This window comes from Theropithecus gelada, chromosome 1, assembly GCF_003255815.1.
Source record: "Theropithecus gelada isolate Dixy chromosome 1, Tgel_1.0, whole genome shotgun sequence".
NCBI lineage: Eukaryota > Metazoa > Chordata > Mammalia > Primates > Cercopithecidae > Theropithecus > Theropithecus gelada.
This window is the reverse complement of record NC_037668.1, coordinates 19,587,999-19,605,422: the sequence shown is the minus strand read 5'-3', so window position 1 is coordinate 19,605,422 and position 17,424 is coordinate 19,587,999. Positions and strand designations below refer to the sequence as shown.

The 17,424-nt window shown below is 45.4% G+C and overlaps 2 protein-coding genes across 8 annotated transcripts in view; one reads left to right on the top strand and one right to left on the bottom strand.

Moving 5' to 3' along the window:
* Positions 1 to 3,537, bottom strand: part of UBAP2L (ubiquitin associated protein 2 like) — a 54,785-nt gene extending 51,248 nt beyond the window's left edge. The window contains exon 1 of the mRNA XM_025377976.1: positions 3,411 to 3,537. The gene's annotated coding sequence lies outside the window, so the exon portion shown is untranslated. The remainder of the gene's footprint in view (positions 1 to 3,410) is intronic.
* Positions 3,538 to 3,588: 51 nt separating this feature from the next.
* On the top strand, positions 3,589 to 17,412 carry C1H1orf43 (chromosome 1 C1orf43 homolog). Of its 7 annotated transcripts, none has more exons than XM_025389091.1 (7): positions 3,589 to 3,967; positions 4,440 to 4,541; positions 9,777 to 9,894; positions 10,415 to 10,468; positions 11,751 to 11,917; positions 11,997 to 12,055; positions 16,477 to 17,412. In XM_025389091.1, exons 2-7 carry the CDS (start codon positions 4,479 to 4,481, stop codon positions 16,670 to 16,672), a joined length of 657 nt encoding a protein of 218 aa, XP_025244876.1. In that variant the 5' UTR covers positions 3,589 to 3,967; positions 4,440 to 4,478; the 3' UTR covers positions 16,673 to 17,412. The 7 variants fall into 7 exon arrangements, with proteins under 7 accessions (XP_025244876.1, XP_025244856.1, XP_025244870.1 ...); XM_025389071.1 differs by having other exon boundaries at positions 3,589 to 4,044; XM_025389085.1 differs by lacking the exon at positions 4,440 to 4,541 and having other exon boundaries at positions 3,589 to 4,044.
* Positions 17,413 to 17,424: the final 12 nt, after the last annotated feature.

Here is a 17,424-nt window from a genome sequence, read left to right as displayed (position 1 = left end):
TTTCACAGGTGCTTCTCTTGGTCTCCTAGTCCACATTTTCAAGAAACCAGAATGGCAATCACCCTCCACCACTCACCTTAATACACAAGGAATCTCAAATTTGTCTCAAACCAAAAGCATCTAGCACAAAGTTTTATTTGGAAGAAAGTGCTTCTAGGAAATCATTTTAAACTTGAGACCTTAATGCTGGCAAGATGACTTAGTTGAGTCTTTAAAGAGACACAGAACACACAGGGCTTTCCCCAAACCAGAATATGGTTTTTGTTACAAGACTTCTAACAACGAAGGATTCTACTGAATTCAAGTTCCTTTAGTTCATACTTTGTTTTATAATGCAATCTCAGCTGCTGCATTTAGTACAAAAGAAAACATTAATCATATGATGGAGTGCTCAAAATAATAGGTTACTCTGCCTTTATTCCCTTCCAAAGAGGATAAGTTTATACTTTTCTGCTCTATATTTAATTTTTCTTGTTAATGAAACCTTATACAGCATAATTCTAGACTGCCCAGAGATATTACTGGATTCGAGTGGGAGGAAGGACTTCTAAAGAAATATGCAAGGATTAACTATTAGGGAAGTGAATTTCATCTGATTTTCTTGGATGTCACAGAGAAAGTTGACTTTTTCTATGCATAAATTCTTCACCAAGTTGCGTCAATGGGTTACACAGGTCTTTGCATCAAGAAAGATTTTTTTAAGGCAGCTTCAGGTAATTTTTAAGCCATTACCTCTTCCCCTACACATATAGGCACACAAAGACCCATAAATATTTCAAGCTAGAAAGGATTATTTGCTACACAGTAGCCCATTTTCCCAGGTTAGCATTATAGCCAAGTTTCAACTTTACAAAAAAAAAGTTGCTTAACCAAGTACCCCGAATCCAAATCAACAAGACTACATATACACATATATACGTATATATATCAAGATGAGAGGAAAACTATTTTGTTTTAAAATCGGCTCTAAGATGAACTTTCTAATATGGCATAGTCATTTCCAATCCACTACTGTAACTTACAAATAATGACTGTTTTCTACTCCACATGTGATATCAATTTGTGAGAATAAGTTATATTGCAGGCATAAACTGCATGACTAGCTATATACGATTGCATATACTGTACCAGTCAGATGTAAACATATTAAAAAGTCATCTTGAAATATATAATTAACCAAGAAAGAAAAAAACCCTCCTAATCACTCTTGCTAGTAACATTTCCCTCTTACAAGTGCTTCGAAATGTGACTAAGAAAATTTTACCACCTAGTAGTGACAACGCTGAGCAACAGGTCAAAAGTAAGTTATCTGGAATGGATCACTTGAGGGCACAGAATTAGTAGCAAGCAGACCCATTCCCAGCTATCACACTGGAGGCGAAGATCTTGTTACTTACTTGCTCTTTCTTAGAAAATAAAAAGATTTAAAGGAAGTAGGGTGAGAAGTATTGGAGACCAAGGAAATAGTGCGAGAGTAAACACAGGTTTCAACACAGGAGTGCCCTTGACTCTTTTTTGAAAACCAGCTACTTAAAAAAATAGCCAGAGAAATTTCACTGAAAAAACTAAGTAACAAATATTTATTGAGAATCTACTATGTGTCCAATACTTCAGGAAAATACAAAAGCAGTATGACTTCGTAGCTGCCCTCAGGGAGCTTACAATCTAATTTAAGAAACAATTCAGAAACTGAAGCTGGACTGGGTTGGGTAAAACTTGCTACCTCTAACAGAACAACTAATTTCTATAGATGCTTTGCTGAAATGGTCCCTGCATCCCCTTCCCCACCACCCTGAAATCTAGTTAGCAAGAGTACTTCCCAGTAAGGACATAGCAAGGAGGAGCTTTAAAGATCAAAAACAAAACAGGACATTTTTAGGCCTTTCATCACTAGTTTACGTGCCAGCAATACTTCCCATTCACAAAGGAAACAATCATTGAGATAGTCCAATCTTTAAGGACAATGGTGTCAGATCTCAAAGCAGTTTTATCAACTGATACACAGCCAAAATGTTTTAATTCTCTATAATCATTGGGACAGTCTAATATTTAAGTACAATGGAGACAGATTTCAAAGCAGTTTTATCAACTGATACACAGCCAAAATGTTTTAATTCTCTAGAAATGCTGGTTACTAGTAATGCTCATCACCTCCCAGCAAGTCACATCAGGTATCCCCAAAACAGGATGTGGGGCGGAGGAAGGTAGGATGGGAGAGAAGACAAAAAAAAAAAAAAAGATTTCTCCATGTAATAATCAGGGAGAGTCAAAGGCAAAAACGTTAACAATAATAACAAAAACGCCTGTTACTGTGATGTTTTTCTTCCCACAACATCCCACACCAGAGGTGGCTACATTTCAAGAAGGGTGGAAAAGGAGCAGTCTCCAGTTTGTGACATCAGTTTGCAAAGCAATTTAAGGGCTGTCCACAAGGTTAAGGGTTTGAAGAAATTGGGCATTCCTGTCCCATTATGAGAAGAGTGAACAAATACCCCAGTGCTCTAGTGACGTCCCTTAAGCGTAATACACCCTATGGGGGCTTCCATGTCTAGCTTCCCAAATAACATAATTGTTTGGGGTACCCAAACTACAGTATAAACAGGAAGCTAAAGACAGCAGCAAAAACATATTCCAAGAACTGGGTTGGTGAGAAAGAAGGGAGGGAAAAGGAGCTGACAAAGAGCCTGGAAACGGAGAGGGGACGCAAGCCCACGCGTGGAGGATGGGAGGCTCACCCCCCTCAGCGCCACATCGAGAGCCCACGGGGCCAATCTCCTTCCTACCTCCCAGCCGGAACAAATTAATCCTTCGCACACCAAACTGAGGGCCACATGGGGGAGTTTGGGGCAGCTCCACCCCATCGCCCTCCCTCCCCCACGCCACCCCCAAACCAGGCCGGATCCGGATCAGGGGAGGCCCGCAGTGGGTGGAAAGGGAGGAGGCCCTCTCCTCCGCAGGCACCGGCCGGGGTGAAGAGAGGGCCCTACCTCAGGCAAGGCCCAGGCCTCGCTCGCTCGCGCTCTTTCTCGCTCTCCCCTCTCAGGCTCTAGCCGCATGGCCCCCCCTTCCTACGGCTGCTCCAAGCCCCGCCCCGGCCACGCTCCCAAATCGAGGCCCCGGCTCTGGCGCGGCCCACTAGGCCCCGAACCCAACCATAAACAAAACCTCCGGCGGCCGACTCGCGGGGGGGGCGCCAGGGCTCGCATGACTACGAGGGGGGGTGTACAGTGGGGGAACACACGGTGCGGGGGGGCCTACCGAGGGAGGGGGCATACGGCCGGGGCAGGGGAGAAAAGAGGGAGGGTAAAAGGGGGATCGCGGATTTAAAGGGGCCGCGGACAATACCCGGCCCCGCCGCGCTGCCGCTGCCGCCGCCGCCGCCGCCAACGCCGCTGCGCTCCCAACTTTACCTCAGTCTCCTCCACACTGACACCCCGGGCCGCGCCGCCCCTGTCACGTGATATAAGATTCCCTCTTCCCCCCCCCCTCCCTCCTTTTCCCTCTCGCGCTCGCTCTCGCGCCTTTCCCCGCCCACTTGCCTTCCTGCGTCCCCCAGCGCGTGACGCTAAAAGGGGCGCGCACGCAAGCGTGCGCGTGCCACCTCGCCACGAGACACCTCTTTCCGGCTCCGCGAGTCCGCTCCGCCTCCTTCACGGCGGCCCTGCCTCCACCACGTGACCCAGGGATGGCCGCGGCTTCCTCTTACTGTCGTAGTTCCGCGTCTCAGCGCTCGACGCTCCTGGGTGCCATTGCCTGCTTGAGTCACGTGTCAGGGGGAAGCTGGAAGGCATCGTTCTCCTTTCCCAGCCCCCCTGCCTGTCCGCCATGTTTTCAGGCCGGGTCTGGCTTGGTCTTCCCCCATAAGGAAATGGCCGGGGAGCTCCAGGGGACCCAGGCGCCGTCGCTGCGGCGGAGCCTGGGCTGACCAGCCAGGACAGCGGGGTAAACCCGAACAATTCTGCGCGAGGTAGGGAGGCCATGGCGTCCGGCAGTAACTGGCTATCCGGGGTGAATGTCGTGCTGGTGATGGCCTACGGGAGCCTGGTGAGGAGATTCCCCCACCCCATTCCTGCTGTCGCATCTTAACCAGTAGAGACCCTCTTCTTGAGCTGTTCCCCGCCTGCATTCGCCACCCACTCACCTGCTCCTATCTGGGCTTTGATTCCTTATTCCAGGAGTAGGTGGGAGTTTAAGTCACCTACTCCAGTCGACCCGCCCTCTTTGGCCTAGAACTCTCCCTCTAACACTAGAGCACAGACCCCACGCCTCCCTGCTACTGGCTTCTTAGATCCACCCCTATCATAACGGTCTTGCTTTACCCCAAGTTTTACCCTGAAACATTCCCGAGAGCCAGAATCTGGCGATTTGGAATGAAGGCATGCTTAAAAAAAATACCCAACTGTCTTTTTATTAAAGGATTCTTACATCTTTTTGGACAGGTGTTTGTACTGCTATTTATTTTTGTGAAGAGGCAAATCATGCGCTTTGCAATGAAATCTCGAAGGGGACCTCATGTCCCTGTGGGACACAATGCCCCCAAGGTAGGTCCTTAGGGCACGAGTTAAACATACTTTTCAGATCTTTTAGGGTCAAGAATGAGATTTGCTCTGCCTTTAGTGATGACTTTAATTCTCGTGTTTCTTTGCGTGCACTTGTGCTTGTTCTAAGTTGAGCAGGCACTGTGCACTTTGGGACCTGGCTCCTGCTCAGTGCTGTGGCAAGCAGGAACTTCTGTTATTGTATCTGCAGAATGAAGGGCTTGGGTCGGAGTTCCCAACTCTTTGTAGTAAAATATTTCCCAGCTCATCTTAAACTACCCAGTGTTTTTTGTTTGATTAGGATGGGGTTGAGATCATTAAGGTTAACCCAAGAGCAATGAGAAGGGTTACCTCTACATAACTGTAGACTTAACAGGAGCTCCATAAATCACGTAGTTCCACCATTCATGTTACCAACAAGCCCAAGAAAAGGAAGCAGTTTACCAGAAGACATGTAGGAAGTGAATAACCCGGTGGTCTTTTATCTTTGTCTGTACTTTCTCCTTAGGTGATTGTCTTCCTTTCCTTGGCTTTAGCTACAGATGAAATTTTATCTCTATCCCAGAACTCTTTCCTGAGTTCCATGCATATATTGCGAACTGACTACCTGACATTTTGACTTAGATTTCTAATAGGCATCTCAAACCCAGCATATGTGAATAAGAGTTATTGATACTCTGCTGTCACCCTCATTCTGCTTCTTTAGTCTTTCGTTTCTAACTAAAAGACACCTGCTTCCCTTACCAACCTCCTTTTGTGTGGCTCTCCCCAGATCACTGGGACCCAGCTCTACTGGCTGAATTTTCCACTCTTTTTGCTCCTCTGATCTGGAATGGCCTTCATTTGGCTAGCTCATTCATTCTTTTAATCTTAGCTTAAATGTTACTTCCAAAAAAGAAATGCTTATTACCTATTTTAAAGTAGGTTCCCCCCTCTTTATTTGCACATTTTACTTTGATTTTTTTTCATAGCATTTACCATAATTTTTCTTTTATGTTTGTCCATTTATTTAAAACATGCCTCTCTCTTCCGCTAGACCGTAAGCTTCAAGAATGCAGGCACCATACCAGTTTTGTTCACGACTGTAAAGCCAGGACCTACACATAGTAGGTACTCAGTAATTTCTTGTTGAATGAAAACAGGTTAGTGCCAGAGCCTACACATAGCAGGTACTCAGTAATTTGTTGCTGAATGAAAAACAGGTTAGTTGTAGAGCTAGAGCTCATGACTCCCTCAACTCCTAGAGCACTGTACTTTCGTTAACCAGTGCTATTAACCTTTCCCTCTTTGTTCCTTGCTGAAATACTACATGGAAAGACTCTAGGAGGATGTCCTGGCTTGAAACCCTAACAGTCCTTCCTGCCTCATGAGAGAGACATAGGGTTAGTTTCTAGCACATCGTGAACCAATCAATAGTTTGGCTATTCAGGGGTCCCTTGGTCTAATTGAGAGCAGTATTCCTTTTGCTTAAAAATTTTTTGCTAAATTCTCAACCATTGCTAGTGAAAGTATAAATTAGTAAAACCACTTTGGAAAATAACTGGTCATTGTCTGGTAAGATTGCACATGTACCTAATCCCTGCTGCAGCAGTTTCTCTCCTACCATAGAGATACTAAGTTTTGCTCTTGTGTACCAAGAAACATGTACAAGATTACAAGATTATTCATAGCGGCATTGTTCATAATATTTGAAGAAGAAACAATTCAAATGTCCCCTTTTCAATGATTATATGGGCTGAGTGCAGTGGCTTACACCTATAGTCCTAGCACTTTGGAAGGCTGATGCCAGAACATCATGTCAGCCCGGGAGTTACAGACTGCAGTGAGCTATGATTGCACTGATGCACTCCAGCATGGGCAAGAGCAAGACCTTGTTTCTAAAAAATAGATAGTGGCATATTCATATGGAATAATGTAAAAAATGAAAAACTGAAGATATATATATGAAGACAAATGCTCAAAATACTTTTGAATGAAAAAAATTGCAAACATGAATGAATCTCAAAAACATGATGAGTGGGCCGGGCGTGGTAGCTCATGCCTGTAATCCCAGCACTAAGGGAGGCCAAGTTGGGCAGATAACACTTGAGGTCAGGAGTTCGAGACTAGACCAGTCAACATGGTGAAACCCCATCTCTACTAAAAATACAATTTAAAAAATCCCAACTACTCAGGAGGCTGAGGCAGGAGAATCCCTTGAAACCAGGTGGCAGAGATTGCAGTGAGCCGAGATCAAACCACTGCACTTCTGCCTGGGCGACAGAGCAAGACTCCGTCTCACCAAAAACAAACAGACTAAAAAACCATGCTGAGTGAGAAAAGTCGAAATGCCATTGACAAAAGAATATGTACCATATGCTTCCACCCCATTTATATGAAATTTTAGAACAGGCAGAACTGTAAAAGAGAGTACCTGGGCCGGGTGCGGTGGCTCAAGCCTGTAATCCCAGCACTTTGGGAGGCCGAGACGGGCGGATCACGAGGTCAGGAGATCGAGACCATCCTGGCTAACACGGTGAAACCCCGTCTCTACTAAAAAATTCAAAAAAAAACTAGCCGGGCGAGGTGGCAGGCGCCTGTAGTCCCAGCTACTCGGGAGGCTGAGGCAGGAGAATGGCATAAACCAGGGAGGCAGAGCTTGCAGTGAGCTGAGATCCGGCCACTGCACTCCAGCCTGGGCGACAGAGTGAGACTCCGTCTCAAAAAAAAAAAAAAAAAGAGAGTACATGTTGCCGGGCTGGGACAGGGGAGATTTCCAGGTGATGAAAATATTCTTTATTTTGATTGACGTGGTGGTGAAGGGGGTATGTTCATTTGTCAAACTCATCAGTTTATATACATAAAATGAATGCATTTATTATATGTAAATTCAACCTCAAGTATATTTTAAAAATTTTGCTGGGCGCGGTGGCTCACGCCTGTAATCCCAGCACTTTGGGAGGCTGAGGTGGGTAGATTACCTGAGGTCAGGAGTTCAAGACCAGCCTGGCCAACACAGTGAAACCCCAACTCTACTAAAAATACAAAAAAATAAGCTGGGCGTGGTGGTGCGTGCCTGTAATCCCAGCTACTCTGGAGGCTGAGGCAGGAGAATCACTTGATCCCAGGCGGAGGTTGCAGTGAGCAGAGATCACACCATTGCACTCCAGCCTGGATGACAGAGTGAGACTTGTCTCAAAAAAAAAAAAAATAAGGCCAGAGGAGGTGGCTTACACCTGTAATCCTAGCACTTTGGGAGGCCAAGGCAGGCTGATCATGTTGGCTGAGGAGTTCAATATGGGGAAACCCTGTCACTGTAAGAAGTTTGAAAATGGGCCGGGTGCAGTGTCTCACGCCTGTAATCCCAACAGTTTGGGAGGCTGAGGCGGGCAGATCACAAGGTCAGGAGTTTGAGACCAGCCTGACGAGCATAGTGAGACCCCATCTCTACGAAAAATACAAAAAAGTAGCCGGGCATGGTAGCATGCGCCTGTAGTCCCAGCTACTAGGGAGGCTGAGGCAGGAGAATTGTTTGAACCCGGCAGGCAGAGGTTGCAGTGAGCCAAGATCATGCCGCTGCACTCTAGTCTCAGTGATAGAGCGAGACTCCGTCTCAGAAAAAAAATTTTTTTTAATAATAGCCATGCATGGTGGTGTGTGCCTATAACCCCAGCTACTCAGGAGGCTAAGGCAGGAGGATCACCTGAACTCGGGAGGAGGAAGTTACAGTGAGCAGAGATTGTGCCATTGTACTCCAGCCTGGGTGACAGAGTGTGACCCTGTCTCAAAAGAAAAAAAAAATTTTAAAACAATTTGCAGAGGGATTCTTAAAGTATTTTTCCATTTGTATCAAGTTCAAAACCAGGCAAAGCTAAGCATCTTTTTTAGGGTGACACGATAAAACGGAAGAAGTGTATGAAGACTATTGACAAGGTTTGGGATGGGGAGCATTCATTGAGGGATGGCCACACAAGACTTCAAAGTTAGTGGTAATGTTCCATTGCATAAATTGGATATTGGTTATAGGTGTTCATTATGATTTTTATAATTATTTAAAATGTACATATATGTTATCTGTATTTTGTGTGTTTTATGTTTCACAATGGAAGTTTCTAAAAAGTTGCAACAAAAAATTTATTTCCTGGGGCTCTGGTAACTCTCTTAGGTAAGAGAGATCGATATGAAACTGCAAATAGTAATTGCTGCTGGGTGACTGAGAGGTGCTACCTTTGGCATCTTTTTTTTTTTTTTTTTTTTTTTTGGAGACGGAGTCTTGCTCTGTTGCCCAGGCTGGAGTGCAGTAGTGCGATTTCAGCTCACCACAAGCTCTGCCTTCCAGGTTCACACCATTCTCCTGCCTTGGCCTCCCGAGTAGCTGGGACTACAGGCCCCCGCCACCACGCCCGGCTAATTTTTTGAATTTTTAATAGAGACCGGGTTTTACCATGTTAGCCAGGGTGATCTCTATCTCCTGATCTCGTGATCCACCCGTCTTGGCCTCCCAAAATGCTGGGATTACAGGTGTGAGCCACCATGCCCGGCCCCTTTTAGTATCTTTAAAATTTTTATACCATGGATTTGACTTGGCTATTTTAAAAGCTAAATATGTGTGTGTGTTTTTTTTTTAAGTAGCCTCTAGGTAGGTGCATACCTGTAATCCTAGCTGCTCAGAAGGCTGAGGCAAGAGAGGCTAGGCACAGTCGCTCACACCTGTAATCCCAGTACTTTGGGAGGCCAAGGCAGGCAGATCACTTGAGGTCAGGAGTTTGAGACCAGCCTGGCCAACATGGTGAAACCCCATCTCTACTAAGTATACAAAAATTAGCCAGACATGATGGTATGCGCCTGTAATCCCAGCTACTCTGGAGGCTGAGACAGAATAGCTTGAACCTGGGAGGCGGAGGTTGCAGTGAACTGTGATTGCGCCACTGCACTCCAGCCTGAGTGACAGAGCGAGACTCTGTCTCAAAAAAAAAAAAAATTAGAAATAATGTTGATGCTGTATAACTTGAAGGATTTCTGGCAAGTTAAAAGTTCTAGCTTAGAGATGTGCAGCTTGGAGAGGTTATTGGAAAACCCAATCACATTCATTCTTAAATTCTTACCTCTTATCTGGTGATTTTATTAACTACATGAGCATCATGAGCATCTTCTCTATTTCTGTTGTCGTAGTTGTTCTTTAACTCTGCCCCATTTTCAGATTAGTGGAAAGCAGAGTGCAGGGTAAATACTTGTGTATTCTTTTCTTTATGTGAACAGGACTTGAAAGAAGAGATTGATATTCGACTCTCCAGGGTTCAGGATATCAAGTATGAGCCTCAGCTCCTTGCAGATGATGATGCTAGACTGCTACAACTGGAAACCCAGGGAAATCAAAGTATGTGGCAAGCTCTTGAAAGGCTTCAGTGAGGAGTCCCACAAGTCCAGAATTCCTTTTCTCTCAGAGTTGTCAAAAGCTGCTGGCAAAGCCTTAGTTATTCCTGTTACTGGATATATGCTAGATGCAGAGCCCATTTATTAGTTGCTGGAGTTTGGGGAATTTTATTTTTTTTATTTTTTCCTTTTTTGAGACGGAGTTTCGCTCTTGTTGCCCAGGCTGGAGTGCAATGGTGTGATCTCGGCTCACTGCAACCTCCACCCCCCCAGTTTAAGCAACTCTTCTGCTTCAGCCTCCTGAGTAGCTGGGATTACAGGTGTGCCCACCATGCCTGGCTAATTTTGTGTTTTTAACAGAGACAAGGTTTCTCCATGTTGGCCAGGCTGGTCTCGAACTCCTGACCTCAGATGATCCGCCCGCCTCAGCCTCCCAAAATGCTGGGATTACAGGCGTGAGCCACCACGCCCGGCCTGGGGAATCTTTTTAGGTTTATGCCTAACACCAGTCTTTTCCTTAACAGGTTGCTACAACTATCTGTATAGGATGAAAGCTCTGGATGCCATTCGTACCTCTGGTAAGGGATACCTGACAGTGTCCATTCTAGGATCCTGAAAGCCCACCTAGGGAACAGAGTAATGAACCCACTTTATATGTTAGGATTTGTCTTTTCTGCACATCCCTGGCTAGTAGGAAATTCTAGAGTTTTGAAAGTACTGGGTTAGAGATTTTGCTGAAGGAAATGATATAAGCAGGTTATTCTCCAAAGAGTCTGGGTGTTTTGTTTTTTAAAGTTCTTCTCTTGAGACCTTTAGTTTCATGAAGTAGATGATGGTAATTTGCTTGTTTTTCCACAAAGGATAGGTGGCACCTGCTTTTTCACTAAGCCCAAGATAGATTGTTCTTGAATTTCTTCCATTCTGTCAACACTTGTCATATATGCTGTATCTCTATGAAAACAGTTTATATCTTAAACCTAGGATGGATGGGTAAGCAGGATGGCAAAATATGTGATGACACTATCACGTGTCATTGATGTAGGTTACAGCTGTGGTGTTACCATCAAATGACCACTCAGGCATAGCTTTGTACCTTTGGTCTCATTAATCAGAATCTCCCTCTAACTCGCTCATTTCATTAGACCTATTTCTTTTTATTTTTGTAGACAGAGTCTTGATCTGTTGCCCAGGCTGGAGTGCAGTAGCACGATCTTGGCTCACCACAACCTCCACCTCCTAGGTTCACGTGGTTCTCCTGCCTCAGCCTCCCCAGTAGCTGGGATTACAGGTACCTACCACCATGCCCGGTTAATTTTTGTATTTTCAGTAGAGACAGGGTTTCACCATGTTGGCCAGGCTGCTGTCAAACTCCTGACCTCAGGTGATCTGCCTGCCCTGGCTTCCCAAAGTGCTGGAACTACAAGCGTAAGCCACTGCGCCCAGCCTCATTAGACCTATTTCTGAGTTTGGGGAATTAACTAGAAAGACTAAAGAATGGGGCAGGTGCGGTGGCTCATGCCTGTAATCCCAGCACTTTGGGAGGGTGAGGCAGACAGATCACATGAGGCCAGGAGTTCAAGACCAACCTAACCAACAAGGTGAAACTCTTTTCTATTTTTGTCTCTACTAAAAATACAAAAATAAGCCTGGCATGGTGGTGCACATCTCCAATCCCAGCTCATCAGGAGGCTGAGAGTAGAGACTTGCTCAAACCTAGGAGGTGGAGGTTGCAATGAGCCAAGATCACCGCCACTGCATTCCAGCCTTGGTGACAGAGCAAGACTCCATCTCAAAAAAAAAAAAAAAAAAAAGCCACTAAAGAATGAAAGAAAGTATATCATTGTGCTGTTTTCTCCACAGAAATCCCATTTCATTCTGAAGGCCGGCATCCCCGTTCCTTAATGGGCAAGAATTTCCGCTCCTACCTGCTAGATCTGCGAAACACTAGTACACCTTTCAAGGGTGTACGCAAAGCCCTCATCGATACCCTATTGGATGGCTATGAGACAGCCCGCTATGGGACAGGGGTAAGCCAGTTTTTTCTTCAAGGCACTAAAGAGATCCCTCAGGCTGAGAGATCCTCACTCTTCCTTTCTCTTTCCTAAGGTCTTTGGCCAGAATGAGTACCTACGCTATCAAGAGGCCCTGAGTGAGCTGGCCACTGTGTGAGTTTGGAGGGGAAGGTGTCAAAGGGAGCTGGTATAGTATTGTTGGACTGTTCCCACAATGCAGTTACCTTCATAAAGCAATATGAACAAAATCCATGATACCAAAAGAGTTGTCAAGTTCTAGACTATTAGATCAGTCTCTTACATTAGGAAGCAGATGTGGCCGGATGCGGTGGCTTACGCTTATAATCCCAGCACTTTGGGAGGTTGAGGCGGGAGGATCATCTGAGGTCCAGAATCCAAGACCAGCCTGACCAACATGGTGAAACCCCATCTCTACTAAAAATACAAAATTAGCTGGGTGTGGTGGTGCATGCCTGTAATCCCAGCTACTCGGGAGGCTGAGGCAGGAGAATCACTTGAACCCGGGAGGTGGAGGTTGTGATGAGCCAAGATCACGTCATTATACTCCAGCCTGGGCAACAAAAGTGAAACTCTGTCTCAAAAAAAATAACGAAGAAGAAAAGAAAGCAGATGGGACTATACAAGCTAGTAAGAGAAGTTTTTACTTCTGTGTGCATTTTTCTTGTCTTTTTTTTAGCCCAAAAAAATGTCAAAATTGGTGTAGCCTAGCAAAGGGAGTAGTTTTTCAGCACACACAGGGATTCCTTCTGTATGGAGTCTCAGTGTTCTTTTTGTGTCTTGGCCCAATAAAAGTAAGAATTAAATAACATCTTTTTTTGGCTGGGCGCCTAGCCCATTGGGAGGCTGAGGAGGGTGGATCACAAGGTCAGGAGTTCAAGACTAGCCTGGCCAACATGGTGAAACCTCATCTTTACTGAAAATACAAAAAGTAGCTGGGCCTGGTGGCCGGCGCCTATAATACCAGCTATTCGGGAGACTGGGGCAGGAGAATTGCTTGAACCCAGAAGGCGGAAGTTGCAATGAGCCGATATCGTGCCATTGCACTCCAGCCAGGGTGACAAGAGCGAGACTCTATCTCAAAAAAAAAAAAAAAATCTGTTTTTACTACCACTTAAAACATTAGTAACCCTGTCTGAAACAAAGGCTATCACTATAGAGTCAGCTGTTGAGCATTTGTGTCACAGGAGAGGATTCATGACTTTTGTTTGGGAATGTTTTTAATACATACTAAACATAGTCTCATATTTTCATGCAAATGTTAAAATCAAAGTTCTTGGTGAGAAAGGAAAGTCAATCTGGAATAAAAACTTAGGCCAGATGCAGTGGCTTACGCCTGTAATCCCAACACTGGGCGGCCAAGGCAGGTGGATTATCTGAGGTCAGGAGTTCAAGACCAGCTTGACCAACATGGTGAAACCCCATCTCTACAAAAATACAAAAATTAGCCGGGCTTGATGGTGTGCTCCTGTAATGCTAGCCAGTCGGGAAGCTGAGGCAGGAGAATCGCTTTAACCTGGGAGGTGGAGGTTGCAGTGAGCCAAGATCGCGCCATTGCACTCCAGCCTGGTGACAGAGCAAGACTCCCATCTCAAAAAAAAAACCAAAATAATAAAAAGTTAGTTACTAGCCATAAAAAGAATTAATCTGCTATGTTGAATATTGCCCTTTCTCAAGAGATAAAAGGTATGTCTCTCCTGTCTTCTCTCTGTGCCTAAAAATGGGCCACCTTGTCTTAAAGGATGAAAGGTCGAAGGCCTGGAGCAGTGGCTCACATCTATCATCCCAGCACTTTGGGAGGCCAAGGCGGGCGGATCACTTGAGGCCAGGAGTTAGAGACCAGCCTGGCCAACATGGCAAAACCTCATCTCTACTAAAAATACAAAAATTAGCCTGGCGTGGTGGCACATACCTGTAATCCCAGCTACTCCAGAGGCTGAGGCAGGAGAATTGCTAGAACCCAGGAAGCAGAGGTTGCAGTGAGCCGAGATTGTGTCACTCTACTCCAGCCTGGGTGACAGAGCAAGAGTCTGTCTCAAAAAAAAAAAAAGATGAAAGGTCCTAGTAAAAACTGCTTAGAAGGCCAGCTGCAGTGTTCATACTTGTAATCCCAACACTTTGGGAGGCTGGGATGGGTGGATTATTTGAGCCCAGGAGTTTGAGACCAACCTGGGCATCATGGCGTAACCCTGTCTCTGCTAAAAATACAAAAATTAGGCCAGGCGCGGTGGCTCACGCCTGTAATCCCAACACTTGGAGAGGCCAAGGCGGGAAGATCACGAAATCAGGAGAGCGAGACCATCCTGGCTAACGCGGTGAAAATCCGTCTCTACTAAAAATACAAAAAAAAAAAAAATTAGCTGGGCTTGGTGGCGGGCCCTGTAGTCCCAGCTACTCGGGAAGCTGAGGCAGGAGAATGGCGTGAACCCAGGAGGTGGAGCTTGCAGTGAGCCAAGATCGCATCATTGCACTCCAGCCTGGGCGACAGAGCGAGACTCCGTCTCAAAAAAAAAAAAAATTAGCTGGGAGTGGTGGCGTCCACCTGTAGTCCCAGCCACTCGGGAGCTAAGGTGTGTGTATCACTTGTACCTGGGAGGCAGAGGTTGCAGTGAGCCAAGATCATGCCACTGCACTCTAACCTGGGCAACAGAGCGAGAGACTGTCTCAAAAAAAAAAAAAAGAAAAACTGCTCAGAGCACTAATGAAAATGAACATGTAGAGAGACTGGAAAAGGGCATTTGGTCTAGAAGTCAGCAGAAGTCTGTTCAAAATTCACTCTTTGAAAGATAAATACTGGATGATGCCAGTTATATGAGATACCTAGGTAGTCATACTCAGAGACAGAAAGTAGAATGATGGTTGCAGGGGCTGGAGAGTGGGAAAAATAGGGAGTTGTTCAGTGGGTATAGTTTCAGTTTTGCAAGATGAAAATGTTCTGGAGGTTGGTTGCACAACACTGTGAATATACTTAACACTACTGAACTATACATTTAAAAATGCTTAAGATGGTAAATTTTATGTTACATGTATTTTATCACAATCTTTTTAAAATTATTATTATTATTTTTTTTTTTTTTTTGAGGCGGAGTCTCCCTCTGTCGCCCAGGCTGGAGTGCAGTGGCCGGATCTCAGCTCACTGCTGAAGGCCAGGCGTGGTGGCTCACAGCTATAATCCCAGCACTTTGGGAGGCTGAGGCAGGTGGATCACCTGAGGTCAGGAGTTCAAGACCAGCTTGGCCAACATGGTGAAACCCCGTCTCTACTAAAAATAGAAAAATTGGCTGGGCATTGTGGTGTGCGCCTGTAATCCCCAGCTACTCGGGAGGCTTAGACAGGTCGCTTCAACCTAGGAGGCAGACGTTGCAGTGAGCTGAGATCATGCCGCTGCACTCCAGCCTGGGCAACAGAGCAAGACTCCATCTCAAAAACAAAAAATTGTTTGATTGGTAGTTTCTAGGAATGTTTTAATGGGTATAGTGAAGAGTATAGGTTTTGAAATCTGACAACCTTAGGTTCGAATCCCAGTTCTGTCACTTAACTAGCTTTGTGACCTCATGCAAGCTAATTATTGGACCCTTATTTTCCTAATCTTCAAAACAAGGTGATAACCTGTATAGGGCATACCTGTCTCTCAAGAAAAAGCTTGAGCCAGAGGCAAGAACTCTGGGAAATTGGTTTCTCTGGTGCTAGTTGTTTTTGGTGTGAGTAGGTGTGTGTCAGGGCACCCAAACAGGGCCTTTATTCTGTCACCCAGGCTGGAGTGCTGCTACTTTTTTAGGGTGTGTGTGAGAGAGAGAGACAGGGTCTCTGTCGCCCAGGCTGGAGTGCAGTGGCACAGTCATGGCTTACTGCAGCCTCAAATTCTGGGCTCAAGCGATCCTCCTGCCTCAGCCTCCTGAGGAACCAGGACTACAGGTGCTTGCAACCATACCTGGCTAATTTTTTGTAGAGATGGAGTCTCACTTTGTTTCCCAGACTAGTCTCAAACACTCCTGGGCTCAAGCGGTCTCTGGCCTCTGCCTCCCAAAGTCCTGGGATTACAGGTATAAGTGACCATGTCCAGCCTCTCTGCTACTTCTTTTTTTTTGTTTTTTTTGTTTTTTTTGAGATGGAGTCTTGCTCTGTCACCCAGGCTGGAGTGCAGTGGCACAATCTCGGCTTGCAACCTCCGTGTCCTGGGTTCAAGTGATTCTCTTGCCTCAGCCTCCCAAGTAGCTGGGATTACAGGCACCCACCACCACGCCCAGCTAGTTTTTGTATTTTTAGTAGAGATGGGATTTCACCATGTTGGCTAGGCTGGTCTCGAACTCCTGACCTCAAGCAATCCACCTGTCTGGGGCTTCCAAAGTGCTGGGATTACAGGCATGAGCCACCGTGCTCAGCCTCTCTGCTACTTCTAAGCTACTAGATGGGGTTTTAGTAACTAGTTTACTAAATAGGACAGATAGGACACAATTAACTATTTGTGGCTATTGCTGCATTTATAGCCTGGGATAAGCCCTGATTTATTTGATTAGTCCTCATTCTGTGAGTGACCTCTCCTCTCTGTTTTTCAGGGTTAAAGCACGAATTGGGAGCTCTCAGCGACACCACCAGTCAGCAGCCAAAGACCTAACTCAGTCCCCTGAGGTCTCCCCAACAACCATCCAGGTGACATACCTCCCCTCAAGTCAGAAGAGTAAACGTGCCAAGCACTTCCTTGAATTGAAGAGCTTTAAGGATAACTATAACACATTGGAGAGTACTCTGTGATGGAGCTGAAGGACTCTTGCCGTAGATTAAGCCAGTCAGTTGCAGTGTGCAAGACAGGCTGCTTGCCGGGCTGCCCTGGGGACATCTGACTCAGCAGGCCCAGACTGTATCCATCGAAGTTCCCGTTGTATCCAGAGTTCTTAGAGCTTGTGTCTAAAGGGTAATTCCCCAACCTTTTCTTATGGGCATTTTTAGAACATTGGCTAAGACTATTTTCCCCCAGTAGCACTTTTTTCTGGATTTGCATTCAGGTGTTATTCTTAATGTTTCTGTCAAAGCTTCTTAAAAATCTTCACTTGGTTTCAGCCATAGTTCACCTTCCCTGTTCCAGGTTTATTTAATTCCAAAGGTGAGAGTTGGAGAGAGATGTCTTCCATATCTATACCTTTGTACACAGTTGAATGGGAACTGTTTGGGTTTAGGGCGTCTTAGAGTTGATTGATGGAAAAAGACAGGAACTGGTGGGAGGTCAAGTGGGGAAGTTGGTGAATGTGGAATAACTTACCCTTGTGCTCCACTTAAACCAGATGTGTTGCAGCTTTCCTGACATGCAAGGATCTACTTTAATTCCACACTCTCATGAATAAATTGAATAAAAGGGAATGTTTTGGCACCTGACATAATCTGCCAGGCTATATGACAGTAGGAAGGAATGATTTCCCCTAACAAGCCAGTGCACTGGTCTGACTTTATAAATTATTTAATAAAATGAACTATTATCAAATAAAACATGAATCAGTCCTTTATAGTTG